Raw genomic sequence first — 18,723 nt, 5'->3', positions numbered from 1 at the left:
TGAGATGTCTTCAAAAATCTTTTGAAAATCTAAATACACCACATCTGTAGGCACTCCTTTATCCAGGTTACAAACAATATCCTCAAAAACTCCTGAGTTTGAAAAAAACATGGCTTCCCTTTCATAAATCCAGGTTGACTCTACCTAATTTTACCATTCATTTCTAAATGTTTAGTTATCACATCCTTTTATAGTAGATTCTGACATTTTCTCCACTTCTGAAGTCAATCTAACAGGTCTGTAGTTCTGCTTCCTCCCTTCTTAAATAATGAAAACGCTGATGTTTGTGGGAGCTTGCTGTGTGAAAATTGGCAGCTATGTTTCCAAACTCACGAGCACATAACAAGTTTTAAAAAACCTTAAATAAAAACCAATAGAACTGCGGCTGCTGGAAATCAGAAACAAAAGCAGAAATTGCTGGAAAAGCAACTTTTTCCTAGCTATCGTCAGTTCTGAAGAAGGACCACTAGACCTGAAACATTAATTGTGATTTCTCTCCACAGATGCTGCCAGACCTGTTGAGCTTTTCCAGCAATTTCTGTTTTTGTTTAGAAAACACTTACTGGTTGTAAAGCATTTTAGATGTTCCTGAACTCATGAGAGTGTTACAGAAATGCAATTCCATCTTTATTTCGATGAGCCATATTACTGTGTTAGTCTGTGCTCCCTTAGCTTCTCAGAAACAAATGTATCGTGACCAGTTACCTTTTTTTTATTTCAAGAGAATGGTTTTCATAACCTGCTCCTCCCTTTTTTACTCCTTATGTTGCTGAGTTTTGGAATTTTAGGTTGTTTAGAATGAGTGTTGCAGCTGTTGGATAGAAAGTTGTTATTCTTGTGGTATAAGTGCACTTTGGGTTCAAACCAACTCCCTCTGTTCCCCTCCCTTCCTCACACAGGGCTGGATGACTAGTGCAGCAGTTTACCGTTTAACCATAGTAACTGGAAAATGATAAATGGAAATCTGACTTGCTGCATTCCTTCCAACTGATCAGAACTGAACATTCACCTTGAATTGTGAAGATTCAAGTGCCAGTCTTTTCGCCACCTGAAGCTCTTAGACATTTCTGCTGCCATAGCATTTTATTTTCAGACATCGACATTTGTGTCAAGTGATATAACATTGAGTTAACATCTTCTTGTTGAAGTATTGCTGAGGCCACTTCTAGAATACTGCGTAAGATTCTGATTGCCCTTCTGCGGGAAGTATGTTGTTACACTTGATACGGTGTGGAAAAGATTTATAAGGATGTTTCCGGGATTGGCGGGTTTGAGTTATAGAGAGAGGCTGGGGCTTTTTTCACTGGAGTTTCAGAGACTGACGGGTGAACTTAGAGATTTATAAAATCATGAGGAAGGTACAATTGCAATATTTAAAAGGCATCTAAATGGGTATATGAATACGAAGGGTGTAGAAAGACATGGGCCAAGTGCTGGCAAATGGGACGAGGTCAGATTGGCATGTCTGGTCAGTGTGGATGAGTCGGATTGATGGGTCTGTTCCGTGCTGTACAACGACTGAAGATGAAAACAGAATATTGGACCCAGTGCTCATCCTCATTCTTTGTTGATTTAATCTATGTTTACTGACTTAAACAGTATCAATGACCAATTCCTTTGTCAGAAGCTCCTCTTTGGCCAAGCACACGCAAAGAAGTAAACCCCTGAGAAGGGGTTTTGATTGTGAGCACACTGAGTAAATCTCTGTCATGGCTAAATTTGAGCATTCTCACCTTAAAGTCACAATGTTCTGAGTTCAATTCCCACTCTAAGACTTGAGGAAAACATCAAGGCAGTCATTTCAGTGCAATGCCAGGGGAGTACTTGGACCCAATCTCTTATATTGTGATAAAGGTTTATAAAATAAATACTATTATTGGGGAACTTAGACACAAAAGTGGCAGAAACATGGATTTCTGGTTGGAATTCTCTGATTTCTTTAAACTTGAACAGGGAGTTCAGATCAGCCTTTCCAAGAAAGCATGCAATGTAAGCTGTGACTAGGTAAGCTAACTGTTAAGATAATCACTGGGTAGTGCTTCTTTAAGCAGCCATGTTGCAGCTAAGAAGTACCATGTGCATTCACATCATCCTCCACTGTATAACCTCTGCTCTGGTTTAAATATGCCATGCATAGAACTCTGAAACCTGCATCAGAACAACTAAGATTAAAGTGAACATTGTTGCTGGGCTCTTTATTAAATGGAACATTGACGACCTATAGAGATAGATGGCTGGTAGCTCCAGGCAGGTTGAGTTCAGGAGAAAAGATCTATTCTGGTAGGAGGGCAGTTTTCAGTTTGTGGATGTCTTCAGGCCATCAGGGTGGAAAAGAAGTCTTAAAAACTGTTTTAGCAATTCAAGTAGACAGGGCTGGAAGAAGCCTTTTTCCTGGAGTTTGGTGATGAAAAATCAGTTAGCCTGCCTGTTTGTCTCTGGGAGAAACACAGAGAATCACATCTTGTGAATATGCAGAAAGTTGCCAATAGGAAGGTTTGTTACCATGTCAGTTGAGTAAGAAAGAAGAGTGAAATTTGGTGTGATACTTCACTGGAGATGAGTGTCTGTAAAGGATATTGCTGAGTAAAGAGGGTCAAATCTTTCTGGTTTACTGATCATTGTAAGGTATTTCTAAATTTATCTTAAATGAGTACACATATATGTAGCTTTGTTTTATTTATTTTCTTTTGTGTATTAAACTTGTGTTCTTTTTGTGAAAGGTACATTGGCAGATTCACACGAGTATGTTCAGTGACTGAATTCACATGGTAACCAAACTTCAAAGATTAAACTTACGATCTATCATTTTGGAATCTAACTTGTCCAATACTACCATCAGTTGAGATCATAAGAGACTGAAACATTGAAGTGAGGCATCAACTGTCTGCTCCAATGAAGAGAAAAGATCCCATCATGCTATTTCGAAGAAGAGCAGGAGAATTAACCATGGCATCCTCCCCAATAGAATCTCTTAACCAAAACCATAAAAATGGCTTAGATGTTCATTATGTTTGTGTTCGTGGGGTCTTGCTGAGCACAACTAGGCTGCTGCATTTCATGCATTAGTGATTACAGTTCAGAATTGGCTACAAAACCTTTGAGACATCACATGGTCCTGAAAAGATGCTATATAAATGCAGGTTTGTCTTTTTTTCCCTCTTTGCTTGTTACATATTGCCTTTTGATTCTTTCCTCAGGATCTCACTCAAATGTTTATAAGGAACCAACAATCCTGGTTGGCCCTGAGAACCTCACACTCACCGTGCACCAAACAGCCGTCCTGGAATGTGTTGCGACCGGAAACCCTCGTCCGATTGTATCCTGGAGCCGTCTCGGTGAGTTTGAGAACGTCAGTGATTCCGTGCTGGGGCCTTTTGGGGTTATGACTGAGGCATGCCTCTCTCTAGGGAATGGTTACATTCGGAGGAAGGTTTATCAAGAAACGCCACTGTCAATAAAACAAGATTTAATAGAAAGGGAGGAAAGAGAGGTGTAGAAACTCTGCCTCAGATTCTTGTGTTGGGATAGTGTCAGAATTGCCTGGGTAGCAGAAGAATCCCTCCTTCACTCTATTCTAGTACTGCGTGTGGAGAATGAATTTTTCATGTTGGATTACTTTGGGAAATACTTGATGATTTAATGTGTTAAGCAAAGGATGAGGGAGTATTGATATCAAACTCATCCCAACAGCAGCATTACGGTCACTAATTATCATGAATAATCATGTATTTGAACAATGTGATGGGAGACGAGAACCAAGTTCTTTGAAAGGACTGGATTAATAGTGAGTCATGTTTGTCTTTAACAGTCGTGCTTCATAATTAGACAAAGCTTACTGGAGTGTATCGTTAATTCCTTCCAGTCACACATGTAGTGATTGACCAGGCTCAGAAAGGGAGATCATGTGATTTAATGGTCACCTTTACAGACACACAGATTACCAACATTGCAGCATGTCAAGGTCAGAATATATTAGAGTTGGAGAACAGTGATGTGCCCCCATCAGTGTGCAATAGAATTACTTAGTTACAACCCACTGTGGATTGACCCTGAGCAGTGTAGTTGCCCAGGTGCATTCATGTCATGGTACCTATATCTTAGGTACATTGACCTTCAGTTATCTCTGCACTTGCTTATTAAACCTGTACCATCAGTGGATGTGCATTGATTATTTCCTCAATGTATCATCCTCAAGATATTTGTGGAAGTATCATTATATTGACGTCAATTTCTCGGCTTGTGTCCAGTTTTGTTGATATATTCCTTTCAGCATGAAATGGATCCTAATTGTCTTCACTGGAGCTCCAAGTCCAGGCCTCAGATGATAATGCAGTCCTTGAGGTTTTATTGAGACATAATGACAGTTCAGGAACATGCAGGACCAAAATAGAGTAATAGAAAATCCTCATCAACTTTCGGTGTTGGTTTACTTGTAATAACAAGCAACTTTATTTCTCATTGGAGAGTAGGATCCTCCAATCAACTGTCATTCTGGTCCTAGTCTTGTACTCTGTGATTTGACTCATACCTTACTCATTTCTGTCTCCAATATCAATGTACCACAAGCTGAGTGAATGAAGCATTTGATTTCCAGCATGAAGCATGAGCAGTCTTTATCAATGGTTTATTCTGGGCCGTAAGTCGCCAAATATTTCAGGATTTGTGAAATTGTGGTTCATACTCCACAGACCAATCCTGGACAGTGCAATTGTAATGCAAGAGGTACTATTCTATTTGCCTAATAAAAACTGGCAGAGTATAAAATAATCAACACTCAGTATGTGATTCACTACCTTCCACGCTTCAGGTCGTCAACCAACCGAGATACACTGATTGAGACACACAGGTCAGATTTTTACAATGCCGAAACACTGGGATAAACACACTAAGGCAGATGCACTCAGGCAGAAATACTGGAAGGTGTAGAGACTCAGAAGTATTGACCTTGTTATTTTATTCTGCCCCAGCACGCTATGATGCACTGGAGAGTGTTGAGGAAGGGAAGGGTTAATCCATCACATGTGCAAAACACAATCCTGAACCACTCTACATGGTGCTGTTTTTACATGAGTGTGTCTCATGGCGTTTGAGTGTCTTGCCCTTGAGAGGCAAGAGTCTTTATTAACATTTTTAAATCCGCTTTCTACATTGAAATGGGGAGCCCAGTTCAAAGTTCACTAAAGCTGCATTGGGGTCAGGAGACCCAGCAGTAACATGTGAAGAGGATAAATGCCAGCTCCACAACATAAATGCATGGTCCAGCACTCATTGCTGGCCAAGATGATCAAACATTGCAGGAAGATTCTAGAACCACCCTCTCACTCTACACTCTGTGGTCCAATGCCCTCTCTAACACACGGATCGACCTTAGCCATTCCGAGTGGCAGGAATTCCAAACTGCGTGTTTTTTTCCCTCCATGCCAGTTTGATTTTGTTGTAAAGCAGGAGGTAGATCCAGAGAATGATGGTGAGATCCTGCCCAAGATCTTTGGTAGATTCTTTCATTCTTTTCACTCTTCATGCCTCACTGTAAAGATCAGGACTATGCTGAGAATTATATACATTCCTTGCCTGTTGTGGTGATGAAGAGCTTCCAGTTCCTCAGCTCTGCTGGAGAAACAACTATGGTTTCTGTTTCTGTGCTTCAGAAATTGTTGTAAGCTTTGGAATTTACCAATAAATAAGATAACATCAAAATATTTAAAAGTAAAACTTTAGATCAGATCAGCTGAGACATGAAGGACTGGAGTTCAAACCCGGGATTCTGTTAATCCAACTACCGAAGAAATTTGTTAGAGGAAGATTTGAACTCAATCTTCTCATAGCTATTAACTGACAATGATAAATATGAACTGAACAATATTTTCCTAAACTTGGTTATCTCATGTGTTGATTGAAATTCGAATCTGATTCTTCAAGCTGATTTCTAATAAAATTGGGTTTCTAATAAAATTTTGTTCCCAAAATAATATTTCGGGCTGAGAGCTGTTAATGGTGCAGTACTAAATTAAAGGTTGCTGTAATGGTTGATGATGATATAGTTATAATGGGGACATTGAAGATATCATTATAGTGGAAGCACATTTATAATGTATAATGCTGTAATTGAATTGACTAAAATATGGTTCATATTATAATATGATTTTGTTTCTGTGCCACATCAGATTTATGTTTTCTATCTGGTCACTAATCTATACAGTTTTCCAAATGAAAGATCCTCCCTGAAGATTGTGATTTTTTGCAAGTGTAGGACAGGATGTATGGCATAAAGTACGCTATACAATATATGTGTGCATGTGTTCTATATTATATTTAATATTAAAAATGAGAATTTTGCATTTGTGGAATTACTATATAGTTGAGTTTGGAGATTCTTATAAGACAAGGCACTTGGTGATTTGCTTTGTCCTCTATCCTTTCACACTAATTCGTGAATCTGAAACCAGGCTAAACTGAAGACTGAAGAGGTTTGGTGTGAAGTGAGATGTGCAGTTTCCACATAGTTCATTCGACTTTGATCGGCAGCGCACGGCTGCACCACTGTGCCACAGATTTGCTTTAAACAGTTGGTCGTGCAACTGATGCTGGAGAAGGATTGCTATTGGATAGAGTAGGGAGAACATTTCTCACCGTTGCAACATTGGCTGGTTGCTTGAGTTTAGAATCAAGTCACATTCTTCTATAGTCTCGTGCCTCGTTGGTAACAATCGGTACGATTGTTAACCTCTGAGTGGTAGAGTTGCAAGTTCAAGACCTAGTGTAGGTTTTGCCTGATAATTGGCCTGTCACCTTGGTGCAGAGTTGAGGGATTTATGAATTACTGAAGATGCTGATTGTCAGGTAACATTTTAAAATAAAGGCATCTAGTCTTTGCTCAGGGAAATGTAAAGAGGCATTTGATAGGTTTATGAACATAATCTGTTTAATTTTCTTATGTCAATGCCATTCAAAAACAAACCAAGCAACCAGTTCATTTGCTGCCTCCATCGTGACAGTGACTGTACTTCCAAATACAACCCATCCATTGTAAAATCTGCTGTGGTGTTCAGAGGAGGCGCTACATGAATGCAAGTTTAATCCTTATTGCAGTTTATCACAAGTGGTGCTGATCTGGGAGTGATACTGAAACTAAGGTCAAGTCATTTAACCTGCAGTAGATTAGATTAGATTAGATTAGATTCCCTACAGTATGGAAACAGACCATTTGGCCCAACAAGTCCACACCAACCCTTTGAAGGGTAACCCACCCAGACTCATTCCCCTACTCTATATTTACCCCTGACTAATGCACCTAACACTATGGACAATTTAGCATGGCCAATTCACCTAACCTGCACAACTTTGGACTGTGGGAGGAAACCGGAGCACCCGGAGGGAACCCATGCAGGCATGGGGAGAATGTGCAAACTACACAGACAGTCGTCCAAGGCTGGAATCGAACCCAGGTCCCTGGCGCTTTGAGGCAGTAGTGCTAATCACTGAGCCACTATGCTGCCCATTGTGCATTATGCAAATACATAACATGCTTGATTGGGAGAGGCTGTTACCTGGCAGGAACAAAATGGGTTCAGGCCAAATGAGACTGAGACTGTTTCATTCCAATTTGGATTAAACTGACCCACTGAGTGGTAACTGGAGAAGAAGCTGTGGAACATTCCTCTTAGTGAGTTACTTGCTTGTGTGTTCAGCAACCAGATATTCAGCTTTAATGGAAATTGGATGTGCAAAGCACCTGGCCAGTAGGTTTGCATAAAGTTGGAGGGAGATTTCTGAGCTTTACCCAAGTTAAATGAATATAATTTCAATGTGGTGCATGTTATTGTTTGATAAAAGCAGGGGCAGTTGGCTGACCACATTCCAACCTTAGGAAACTTCAGTCCAATCGTATTCATAACATCTATCACTCCATTTGTTTCCAAGTGAGAATGAAAAAGGTTGCTGCGAAATGAGATATCAGTTCAACTGTACAGTCAAAATGATAACATGCACCATGCCCACAAGAACTATCTATTAGCTTGAGGGTTTAGGAGTAGATTTATTGCGTGCCTAATGATGGATTTCAGACTCGTCAGCATTAATCAACTTCACAAAGTTAAGGAAAGAACTTGCCTTTATGTAGTGCCTGTCACAGTCCCCTGACATCCCAAACCATGTTAAAACCAAATAAAGTACTTTTTGAAGTGTAGTCACTGTTATAGTATAGGAAACAGCAGCCATCAGGGCAGCACAGTGGCTCAGTGGTTAGCGCTGCTGCCCCACATTGTCAGGGATTCAGGTTTGATTCCAGCCTCGGCTGATTGTCTGAGAGCATGTCCTCCCCATGTCTGTGTGGGTTAGGGTAGATTTGCCATGCTAAATTGTCCATAGTGTCCAGAGTTGTGTAGGCTAGATGGATTAGCCATGGGAAGTGCAGGGCTGCAGGAATAGGGTTAGGGAGGTGGGTGGGATGTCTGGGTGGGCTCCTCAGAGGTGCAATGTGGATTTGATTGGCTGAATGGCCTCCTTTCACACTGTAAGGATTCTATGATTTCTGCACAGCAAGCCCCCAAAAACAACAAGGTAATAATGAGTAGAGTTTAGTGATATATGTTGAGGGATCAAATGTTGATTAGATTATTGGGGAGAACTACCCTGCTTTTCTTTATAATGGTGCTGTGGGATTTTTTACATTTACCTGAAAGAGTAGGAGGGACCTCTCACTTAACCTCTCATCCAAGAAGTAGCACGGGAGGCCCCTCAGGGTTGTGTGGTCAGTCCCCGGCTCTTCACCCTGCTGACACACATGACTGTGCAGCAATGCACAGGTCAGATCACATCATCAAATTCACTGATGACACGACTGTAGTGGGTCTCATCAGGAATGGCGAGTCAGCATACAGAGAGGAGGTGCAGTAGCTAACGGACTGGTGCAGAGCCAACAAACTGTCTCTGAACATGGACAAGACAAAAGGGATGGTCGTTGACTTCAGGAGGGCATGGAGCCAACACTCTCCCTTGGACATCGATGACTCCCCTGTGAAAATCGTGAAGAGTACCAACTTTCTTGGCGTCCACCTGGCAGAGAATCTCACCTGATCCCTCAACACCAGCTCGACAGCCAAGTAAGCCCAGCAGCGTCTCTACTTTCTGGGCAGGCTGAGGAAAGCCCACCTCCCACCCCCCATCCTCACCACATTCTACAGAGGGTTCATTGACAGTAGCCTGAGCTGCTGCATCGCTGCCTGGTTCGGGAATTGCACCATCTCGGATTGTAAGACCTTACAACGGATAGTGAGGGCAGCTAAGAAGATCATCAGGTCTCTCTTCCCTCCATTATAGAAATTTACACCACACACTGCATCCAAAAGGCTAAGAGACTTGTGGAAGACCCCTCACTCAGACTCTTCTCCCTCCTGCCGTCTGACAGAAAGTACTAGAGCATTCAGTCAGTCACAGCCAGACTGTGCAACAGTTTCTTCCCCCAAGCCATCAGGCTCTTAACACAGTAGGATTGGATTTGTTTCCATCTGAAATTCTTTGCGCGACTCAGAATTGCTGCTAGAACAATGTCTATTAATTATCATTCTCTTATTACACTGTAATTTGCGTGTTTTGCACTTTACGCCATCCTGTGTATGACCGAGTAGTTTGTGCTGTCCATGTAGCACCTTGGTCCTGGAGGAACACGATCTCGTTTTTACTGTATCAGTTGTCTATGGTAGAAATGACATAAAAAATACTACTCTACTCTCTCTGAGACTGCAGCACTCACTCAGTGTGGTACTGAAGTATCAGCCAAGATTTTACACTTAAGTTTCTGGGCACAGCCTGTACTGGGTCAGCCTCTCGATACTAAGGTGCTACCCACTGAAGCAAAGCTGGTGATTATGCTAAAAGAACAAAGAAAATTTATAGTCCAGGAACAAGCCCTTTGGCCCTCCAAACCCGAGCCAATCCAAATCTATTGTCTAAACCTGTCGCCCATTTCCTAAGCATCTGTATCCCTCTGCTCCCCACCTACTCATGCATCTGTCCAGACACATCTTAAATGAATCTACCGTGCCTGTCTCTACCACCTCTGCTGGCAACACATTCCAGACACCCACCATCCTCTGTGTGAAGTACTTACCGCGTGTATCCCCCTTAAACTTTTCACCTCTCACCTTGAAAGAGTGACCTCTCGTCATTGAATCCTTCACCCTGTGAAAAAGCTTATTTCTATCCACCCTGTCTATACCCTTCATGATTTTGTAAACCTCAATCAGGTCCCCCCTCAATCTCCTTTTTTCTAGTGAAAACAAATGTAACCTATTCAACCTCTCTTCATAGATAGCACCTTCCATACCAGGCAATATCCTCGTAAACCTTCTCTGCACCCTCTCCAAAGCATCCACATCCTTTTGGTAATGTGGCAACTGGAATTGTATTCTAAATGCGGCCGAACCAATGTCTTGTACAATTTTAACATGACTTGCCAGCTCTTGTACTCATTACTCCCTTCAATGAAGGCAAGCATACTATATGCCTTCTTGACCACCCTATCCACCTGTGCAGCCCCCTTCAGGGTACAATGGACCTGCACTCCCAGATCTCTCTGCCCATCAACTTTTCCCAAGGCTCTTCCGTTAATTGTATAATTCGCTTTAGAATTAGACTTGCCTAAATGCATTACCTCACATTTGTCTGGATTGAACTCCATCTGCCACTTTTCTGTCCAACTCTCCAGTCTATCTATATCCTCCTGTATTCTTTGACAGTCCCTTATGCTTTCTGCTACTCCACCAATCTTTGTGTCATCTGCAAACTTGCTGATCATACCAACAGTGCCCTCTTCCAGATCATTTATGTCACAAACAACAATAGGATAAACAACAGTGGCCCCAGTACTGACCCCTGTGGAACACCACTGGTCACCTTTCTCCATTTCGAGAAACTCCCTCAACTACTACTCTCTGTCTCCTGTTGCTCAACCAGTTCTTTATCCACCTAGCTAGAACACCCTGCACACCATGTGACTTCACTTTCTCTATTAGTTTACCATGGGAAACCTTATCAAATGTCTTACTAAAGTCCATGTATATGACATCAACAGCCCTTCCTTCATCTATCAACCTGGTCACTTCCTCAAAGAACTCTATTAAGTTGGTAAGGCATGATCTCCCCCACACAAAACCATTCTGTGAAAAGTGAAGCCACTGCTTGCAAATAGAAAAAGTAAAGGTTTTGTCAACTCCATTTTACCTAACTTCAAGCACAATGTAACAGCTCAAACCCACAGTCTCACTCTGTAAAAATCTGCATCCTTTGTTCCTCAGTCTTTAGAGAATTCTGATATAACCTGAACAGTTGAAACTCTCAGTCATGGATCCGAAACAGCGCAGAAGATACTTCCATAGTCTTCTTTTTGAAGCAAAAACACTGAACCATTCCATTGTAATGTTTGCACCTTTCATTTCTTCACATCTCTAGGTATTTCTTCTTCATCTAAGTTTTACCAGTGACAAAGTCATGGTCCCTTCTGTATAATAAGCCCAAATGTTTAATATCCAAACTATTTCCATCAAGTCAGCCTTGTATCAAAAATACAAATACAAAACTAATCCCTGCCTTTCTGTAATTCCATGCTGGATTTGCCAGCAAGGTTTTATGCAACAGATGGAACGGAATTGTTTTCCCACAAACTAAATTGCTGCTAATCTCTAAATATCTGTATCCACAGACGGCAGACCAATTGGTGTGGAGGGAATCCAAGTGCTGGGCACAGGAAATCTCATGATCTCTGATCTATCGGTGCAGCATTCTGGAGTGTATGTCTGTGCAGCTAACAAACCAGGGACCCGCGTGAGGCGTACTGCACAGGGCCGACTGGTGGTCCAAGGTAAGGTAGCAGGTTTCCTTGCAGGAGGTAGCAATAGGGATTGGCTCCTGCCATTTGACATGACTTGCGATAGAGAAACGTTTCTCACGTTGCCGAAATCTCACCACCGAGGTGTTTGTGGGTCACAAGTTCAGGAGGTGGGGGTGTGCCAGTTGAGATGGAATATTTCTTCAGCCGGACAGGGGCGAGCCTGTGGAATTCTCTACCGTAGAATGCGATTGCGTTCAGAACATTGAGTGTTTTCAATGTACACAAGAATGTAATTGTTGTGTTTAAAGGAATCAAAAGGAATGGGGAGAAGGCAGGACGAGTTGGATAATCAGCCACGATCATATTGAATGGTTGCCAAATGATTGGTGCAGCTACTATTTTCTGTGTTTCAATGTTCTATCTCCAGATGTGTTTTACCTGTGGCCATGTGACTTTGTGTACGGGAGGATGGGTTTTTATTAATTTGTTTCTCCCCCTTTAGCATTGTCGGCCTCCACAGGTTGTACACTATTCCTGGTGGACGAAGCCAACAGGAGACCAGTGCCGGGGCGGGGAGGCTGTGCACAATGGATTGGGTCATGAGCTTTCCAGTTTTGGGGTCAGTTGTCCCAAGCGCAAAGGTGGCCATCAAAATGGTCACTTGTGCGCATGGGACTGGCTGACTTGCTGATGTTTTTAACTCAAAGATACCCAGGCGATTGTCAGCTGACCGCTCGGTGGCACTTTACTGTAGCCCAGAGTTGTGAGCTCAGGGCCTAATGAATATGGTGACGTGTGGAAGGCACCAAACGATGCTTCTCACTGACCTCAGAATCCTCAGCGTTAAGAGGCGCAGACCAGGCTTAGGGAGGGAGTCCCCCACTACACAACAATAAACCACGTCCTTCTTATGGAACTTGGGAGATCATTCCTCCTGTTCCTGGCTCACCAAGTCATTTTAAATGTGCCACCTCGGTACCTTTTCTGGTGTGTCTACAGATAGCCCCTGGACTGAATTTTAACACTATGCCCATCCAGTTCCCCTCATGATAACGATTGGGGTCTGGTGTAGACCTTAATGACCCTGCTCCTTGGCGTGCTCTGAGACAGGGATGATCAATTCCATAAAAAAAAACAAAAGAATTGCAGTTGCTGGAAATCAGTAGCAAAACCAGAAATTACTGGCAAAACTCAGCAGGTCTGGCAGCATCTGTGGAGAGAAAGCAGAGTTCTGGATCCAGTGGCCCTTCTTCAGAACTGATAGAGGCTAGGAAAAAGTTGTGATTTGAAGGTGCATGTGTTGGACTGGGGTGGACAAAGTTAAAAATAACACAACACCTGGTTATAGTCCAACAGGTTTATTTGGAAGTGCTAGCTTTCGGAACACTGCTCCTTCGTCGGGTGGTTGTCCATAAAAGTTGGTTTTTATGCAGAAGGAAGACTGGGCTAAGGAGTAAACAACGAAAGGAGATGAAATCCAAAGAGAGAGAAGAGCAGTTGGATATATACAGGACCGGATAACAATCAGCCTGGGAGAATGAATAGTTGCTAATGGAGACTGTTAGTGGCTAACAATGGGTTGTTTGTAATAGTTGACCATGTGATAACAATGCCTTGTGTTTTGGGCAAATGTGCTCATGCCTTAAACATATTGAAATCGATTCAGAGACCAGATGGCTGCAGTGTCCCCAAGTGGAAAATGAGATGCTGTTCTTCCAGCTTGCGCTGAGCTTTGCTGGAGCACTATAGTGATCCTAGGCCAGAGATGTTGGCCAGGGAACAGGGTGGTGTTTTGAAGTTGCAGGCAACTGGAAGCTCAGGGTCTTTTTTGCGGACACATGGAAAGTGTTCTATGAAACAGTCACCCGGTCTACACCTCGTTTCTCCAGTGTAGACGAGACTACTTTGTGAGCAGTGTAGACTAGATTGACTGAAGTGTAGGTAAAGTGCTAGGAGGTGAGTTTGGGCCCTTGGGTACTGAGGAGAGATTAAGTAAATGGGCAAGTGTTATACCTTGCAATGGACAGTGCCATGGGGCTGTGGGGTATTGTTGGGAGTGAGGGAAGAATGGAACAAGGTGTCCTGGAGGGAATGGTTCTTACGGAAGGCGAACAAGGGAGAGGAGGGGAATATGTGTCTGATGGTGGCATCCTGTTGGAGGTGGATGCTGGTGGGATGGTATGTAAGCACAAGGGTGACGTTATCGCTGTTGCAGGAGGAAGAGAGGGGGAGTGAGGGCTGAAGTGTGGGAGATGGGTTGGACCTGGCTGAAGGTCCTGTCAACTGCAGTGCTGGGGGATCCTTGGTTGAGGAAGAAGGTGGACATTGTGGAGGCTATTTATCGTATCCATGCCCCTCATAATTTTATAAACCTCAATAAGGTCACCCCTCAGCCTCTGACACTCCAGGGAAAACAGCCCTAGCCTACTCAACCTCTCCCTGTAGTTCAAATCCTCCAATCCTGACAACATCCTTGTAAATCTTTTTTGAACCCTTTCAAGTTTCACAAAATCTTTCCAAAAGGAAGGAGACCCGAATTGCACACAGTATTCCAACAGTGGCCTAACCACTGTCCTGTACAGCCACAACATGACCTCCCAACTCCTGTACTCAATACTCTGCCAAATAAAGGAAAGCATAGCAAATGCCTTGTTCACTATCCTATCTTGGAAAAGGCCAGAGGGAGGGGTCCATGTGGAGGGTGAGTGTTGGAGATGGGCAAAGGGGTCTGTAGGATAGGGAGTTGTTTATGTTCAATTCAATTATGGCTAGCCATTTAGACCTCCCAAAACAGTAGGCAAGGTGTACATTACTCGTAGATTCAGGTAATGGTTAGCATTCCTTACAACTCTGTCTTGCTTTTGGGCTTCAGTGGACTGTAAGCCAATGCTCAGGTACATGTGGCTAGAGATATGAGCATTAAAACAGCCCTGAGGCTCCAACATCACAATGGCAGCAGTGTTGATCATTAATGCAGCGTAGCCCCAAGTAGTTCCATGTTCCCTGGTAAATCGAAGGGAATGGAAGCTGGCATTAATGATACAAAAGCTATATCTTCGGTAGATAGCATCAGCAGGCAGGGAAAGCAGAGTTTAAAATAAAGCCAGAGGATTAATCTTGATGTGATTGCATTCAATGATGTCAGCTACAGTTCTTGCCCTGGGGAGCCTGTGTTCTCAGCACTTTAATCACTCGACATCGACTGATTGTACACTGACCCCAAAATTTACAGCTCTGCCTTTACAGACTAATAGACCCGTGCCCCAGTGTGCATCACTGTGAGTTTACCATTAGTAATGAAGAGTGGATTTCTGTAAATGGGTCTCATGCTGGTCTTCACCAAGGGCTTTCCACCACCATTGACTGTGTAGACAAAAAGAATCTTTGTTGTTTTAAATACTCAATATTTCAAATTCTTTTGAGTTATCTAATTAATAGATATGTGTATTTTAATCACATGAATAATTAACGGCTATGAATAATTGAACCTCGTACATGAAGCATGGCAGAGACATTAATAATGCAGCTGCTTTACCTCTGCTGCTGTGCTGCTGGCTTTTGCTTTGTAATCTATAATATATAGATGTGTTTAATAAAGCGGGATTGCTTAAAGGGATTCAGGAGCAGCCCCTCTTACCTCCGAATGCCTGTTAAAGTGGTGCTGGAATCAAATGAAACTTGCTACTGACCAAAGCCCATTAGCATTGCCAAGCCCAAGGGGCAGTTTTCAAACAAATAGTGCTGTGATTAAACACAGACGGACATCACCTTGCTGGAGCAAAGCAGGTCACCACTCGGGCAGCATGGGGTGAAAACAGTCACAGCCTGACCCCCCCTTTCAATCTTCACCTTTGCATTTATAACTTTTCATGATGAGGACCGCATTCCATCCCTGGTTTAGCTAATGCTAACCATATACATGTTGGCAGAATATGGAAGATATTCTCTGATGGCAACACAATTGAAGCACACGGAGAACAGGGACTTGTGTCTCTTTAGTTCCATTAGTGGATCATCCTGCTGTGTGCCTCAGGAATACATGATCATGTGCCCAGTCACTCGGGGACAGTGCGTATTAGGGGCACCTTGGAACAAGACTAGATGGATCGTGATACATTACACAAAAATAAATTCCTTCAAGAAAACTTATCCAAACAAATTGGTCCTGGTACATTAGATTTGCATGGCATTGTAAGGGAGCGCTGTAATGATGGTGATGTGGGGGAGCTCTGACATGGATGTGGGGGAGCACTGTAATGACACGGACGTGGGGGAGCACTGTATTGACACGGACGTGGGGGAGCACTGTATTGACACGGACGTGGGGAAGCGCTGTAATGACACAGACGTGGGGAAGCGCTGGAATGACACGGATGTGGGGGAGCCCTGTAATGACATGGATGTGGGGTAGCCCTGTAATGACATGGATGTGGGGTAGCCCTGTAATGACACGGATGTGGGGTAGCCCTGTAATGACATGGATGTGGGGTAGCCCTGTAATGACACGGATGTGGGGTAGCCCTGTAATGACATGGATGTGGGGGAGCACTGTAATGACACGGATGTGGGGTAGCCCTGTAATGACATGGACGTGGGGTAGCCCTGTAATGACACGGATGTGGGGTAGCCCTGTAATGACATGGATATGGGGGTGCACTGTAATGACATGGACGTGGGGTAGCCCTGTAATGACACAGATGTGGGGTAGCCCTGTAATGACATGGATGTGGGGTAGCCCTGTAATGACACGGATGTGGGGTAGCCCTGTAATGACATGGATGTGGGGTAGCCCTGTAATGACACGGATGTGGGGTAGCCCTGTAATGACATGGATATGGGGGTGCACTGTAATGACATGGACGTGGGGTAGCCCTGTAGTGACACAGATGTGAGGGAGCCCTGTAATGACATGGATGTGGGGGAGCACTGTAATAACACAGATGTGGGGGAGCCCGGTAATGACACAGACGTGGGGGGGAAGTGCTGGAATGACACAGACACGGGAGAGTGCTGTAATGACACAGATGTGGGGAAGCGCTGTAATGACATGGATGTGGGGGAATGCTGTAGTGACACGGATGTGGGGTAGCCCTGTAATGACATGGATGTGAGGGAGCTCACTGTAATGACGGTGATGTGGGGGAGCGCTGTAATGACGGTGACGCGGGGGAGCGCTGTAATGACGGTGACGTGGGGGAGCGCTGTAATGACGGTGACGCGGGGGAGCGCTGTAATGACGGTGACGTGGGGGAGCGCTGTAATGACGGTGATGCGGGGAAGTGCTGTAATGACGGTGACGCGGGGTAGTGCTGTAATGACGGTGACGCGGGGGAGTGCTGTAATGTAATGGAGTCTGGATAGTAGGGAAATGGCTGAGAACCTAAACAGTTACATTCAACTTATCTTCATGGGTGAAGATATAAAGTATCTGTTGGAAATAATAGGCACCCATTGAAGTTGCAAAATGGAGGAAATTGAAGTAATTGGTGTTAGTAAAGAGCTTGAACTCAAAGTTCCCTGATTGAAAATTTCCTGGACCGGATCAGCTTCATCTTAGATTGTTGAAAGAGGTGAATATAGACATTTGGATACATTAGTGGTTATCTGTCAAAATTTCTAACTTCAGGAGAGAATGTTGTGGATTGGAATGGAGAAATGTATGCTTCCAGGTTTTCAAGGGGGAAGAGGGAGCATGGTGAACTACAGACCTGTTGGTTTAATGTCAGTGATTGGGCAAATGTTATAATCCATTATAAAGGGTGTTATCGCCAGAACATTTAATAAAAAATGGTTAAATCAGTCAGAATCAAAGTGGATTTATCAAAGGGAAATCATGTTTGATGAAAGTGACTCGGTTTTTTGAGGATTGTAGCATTGATAAAGGAAAACCATTGTATGTGATATATTTAGATTTTCAAATGGTTTTAGATAAGGTCCCGAACAAGAAATTAGTAAATAACATTGGAGTGCATAAGACTGGAATACAGTTGTATGGATGGAGAATGGTTGACAGACAGAAAGCAGAGTGTAGGAACAAATAGATAACTCTCAGCGTGACAGGCTATTACTACTAAGATACTGCAACGATTAGTACAGGGTTTATACCTGTTCACAATCTAGATCATCAATTTGGTTTTAAGGATCAATTGGGAACTTATTGAAATGTATCATATTATGATATAATAATAATAATAATAATATAATAGATAAGATAGAAGCAAGAAAGTTGTTTCCATTGGCAGGTGAAGCTAGAGCTGTTAGAAAGGCATAGCCTCAAAATAAGAGTGAGCAGATTAATGTCTGAGTTGGAGAGGAATTCCCTGCCCAGTGAAGCAGTTGAGGCGACCTCGTCAAATGTTTTTAATGCAAAGATAGATTTTTGAACAGTAAAAAATTAGGGGTTATGGTCTGCAGGCGGGTAAGTAGGGCTGAGTCCACAAAAACATCAGCCATGATCTTATTGAATGGCGGAGCACGTTTGACGAGCCAGATGGCCTACCCCTGCTCCTATTGCTTACGTTCTTCTGTCTCGCCAAACTTTCTGAAAAGACCAGACCGGTGGGAGCTACATTGTGAGGAAGGTACAAGGAGGCTCCAAGAGGACTTATAAGCTGAGTGAATGGGTCAGAAAATAGCAAAGTATAAAGTGAATTAAGTGTGCTTTTATTAATATTGGTGGTGTCAAGAGAATGCGGTAATGATGGCAGGAGTGTGGTAATGACAGTGGCGCTGCGAGAGTGCGGTAATAATAGTAATGTGTAGGAATTTATTTTGGATGTCTCACCACTCACCCGGATCAAAGTTCTTTCCCTATTACAGCAGCTATGGATCTTGGAGTGGGCTTGTCTAATGTCAATTGTCAGAAACTGTGGGATGAATTTAATAATGTTCTCACT

At 43.1% G+C, this 18,723-nt stretch overlaps 1 protein-coding gene across 2 annotated transcripts in view; it reads left to right on the top strand.

The window, feature by feature from the left end:
* The window catches only part of igdcc3 (immunoglobulin superfamily, DCC subclass, member 3), a 118,065-nt gene that overhangs the window by 72,457 nt on the left and 26,885 nt on the right, over positions 1-18,723 (top strand). For both annotated transcript variants that reach the window (XM_087981242.1, XM_043677044.2), the window contains exons 5-6: positions 3,198-3,335; positions 11,699-11,857. In XM_087981242.1, coding sequence (XP_087837368.1) covers positions 3,198-3,335; positions 11,699-11,857 — 297 coding nt within the window. The remainder of the gene's footprint in view (positions 1-3,197; positions 3,336-11,698; positions 11,858-18,723) is intronic.

This window comes from Chiloscyllium plagiosum, unplaced genomic scaffold (assembly GCF_037043375.1).
Source record: "Chiloscyllium plagiosum isolate Xiang-an unplaced genomic scaffold, Cpla_swu_hap1 HiC_scaffold_39, whole genome shotgun sequence".
NCBI classification, from domain to species: domain Eukaryota; kingdom Metazoa; phylum Chordata; class Chondrichthyes; order Orectolobiformes; family Hemiscylliidae; genus Chiloscyllium; species Chiloscyllium plagiosum.
Note: the sequence above shows the minus strand (reverse complement) of the source record. Positions and strands in the feature narration are given on the sequence as shown.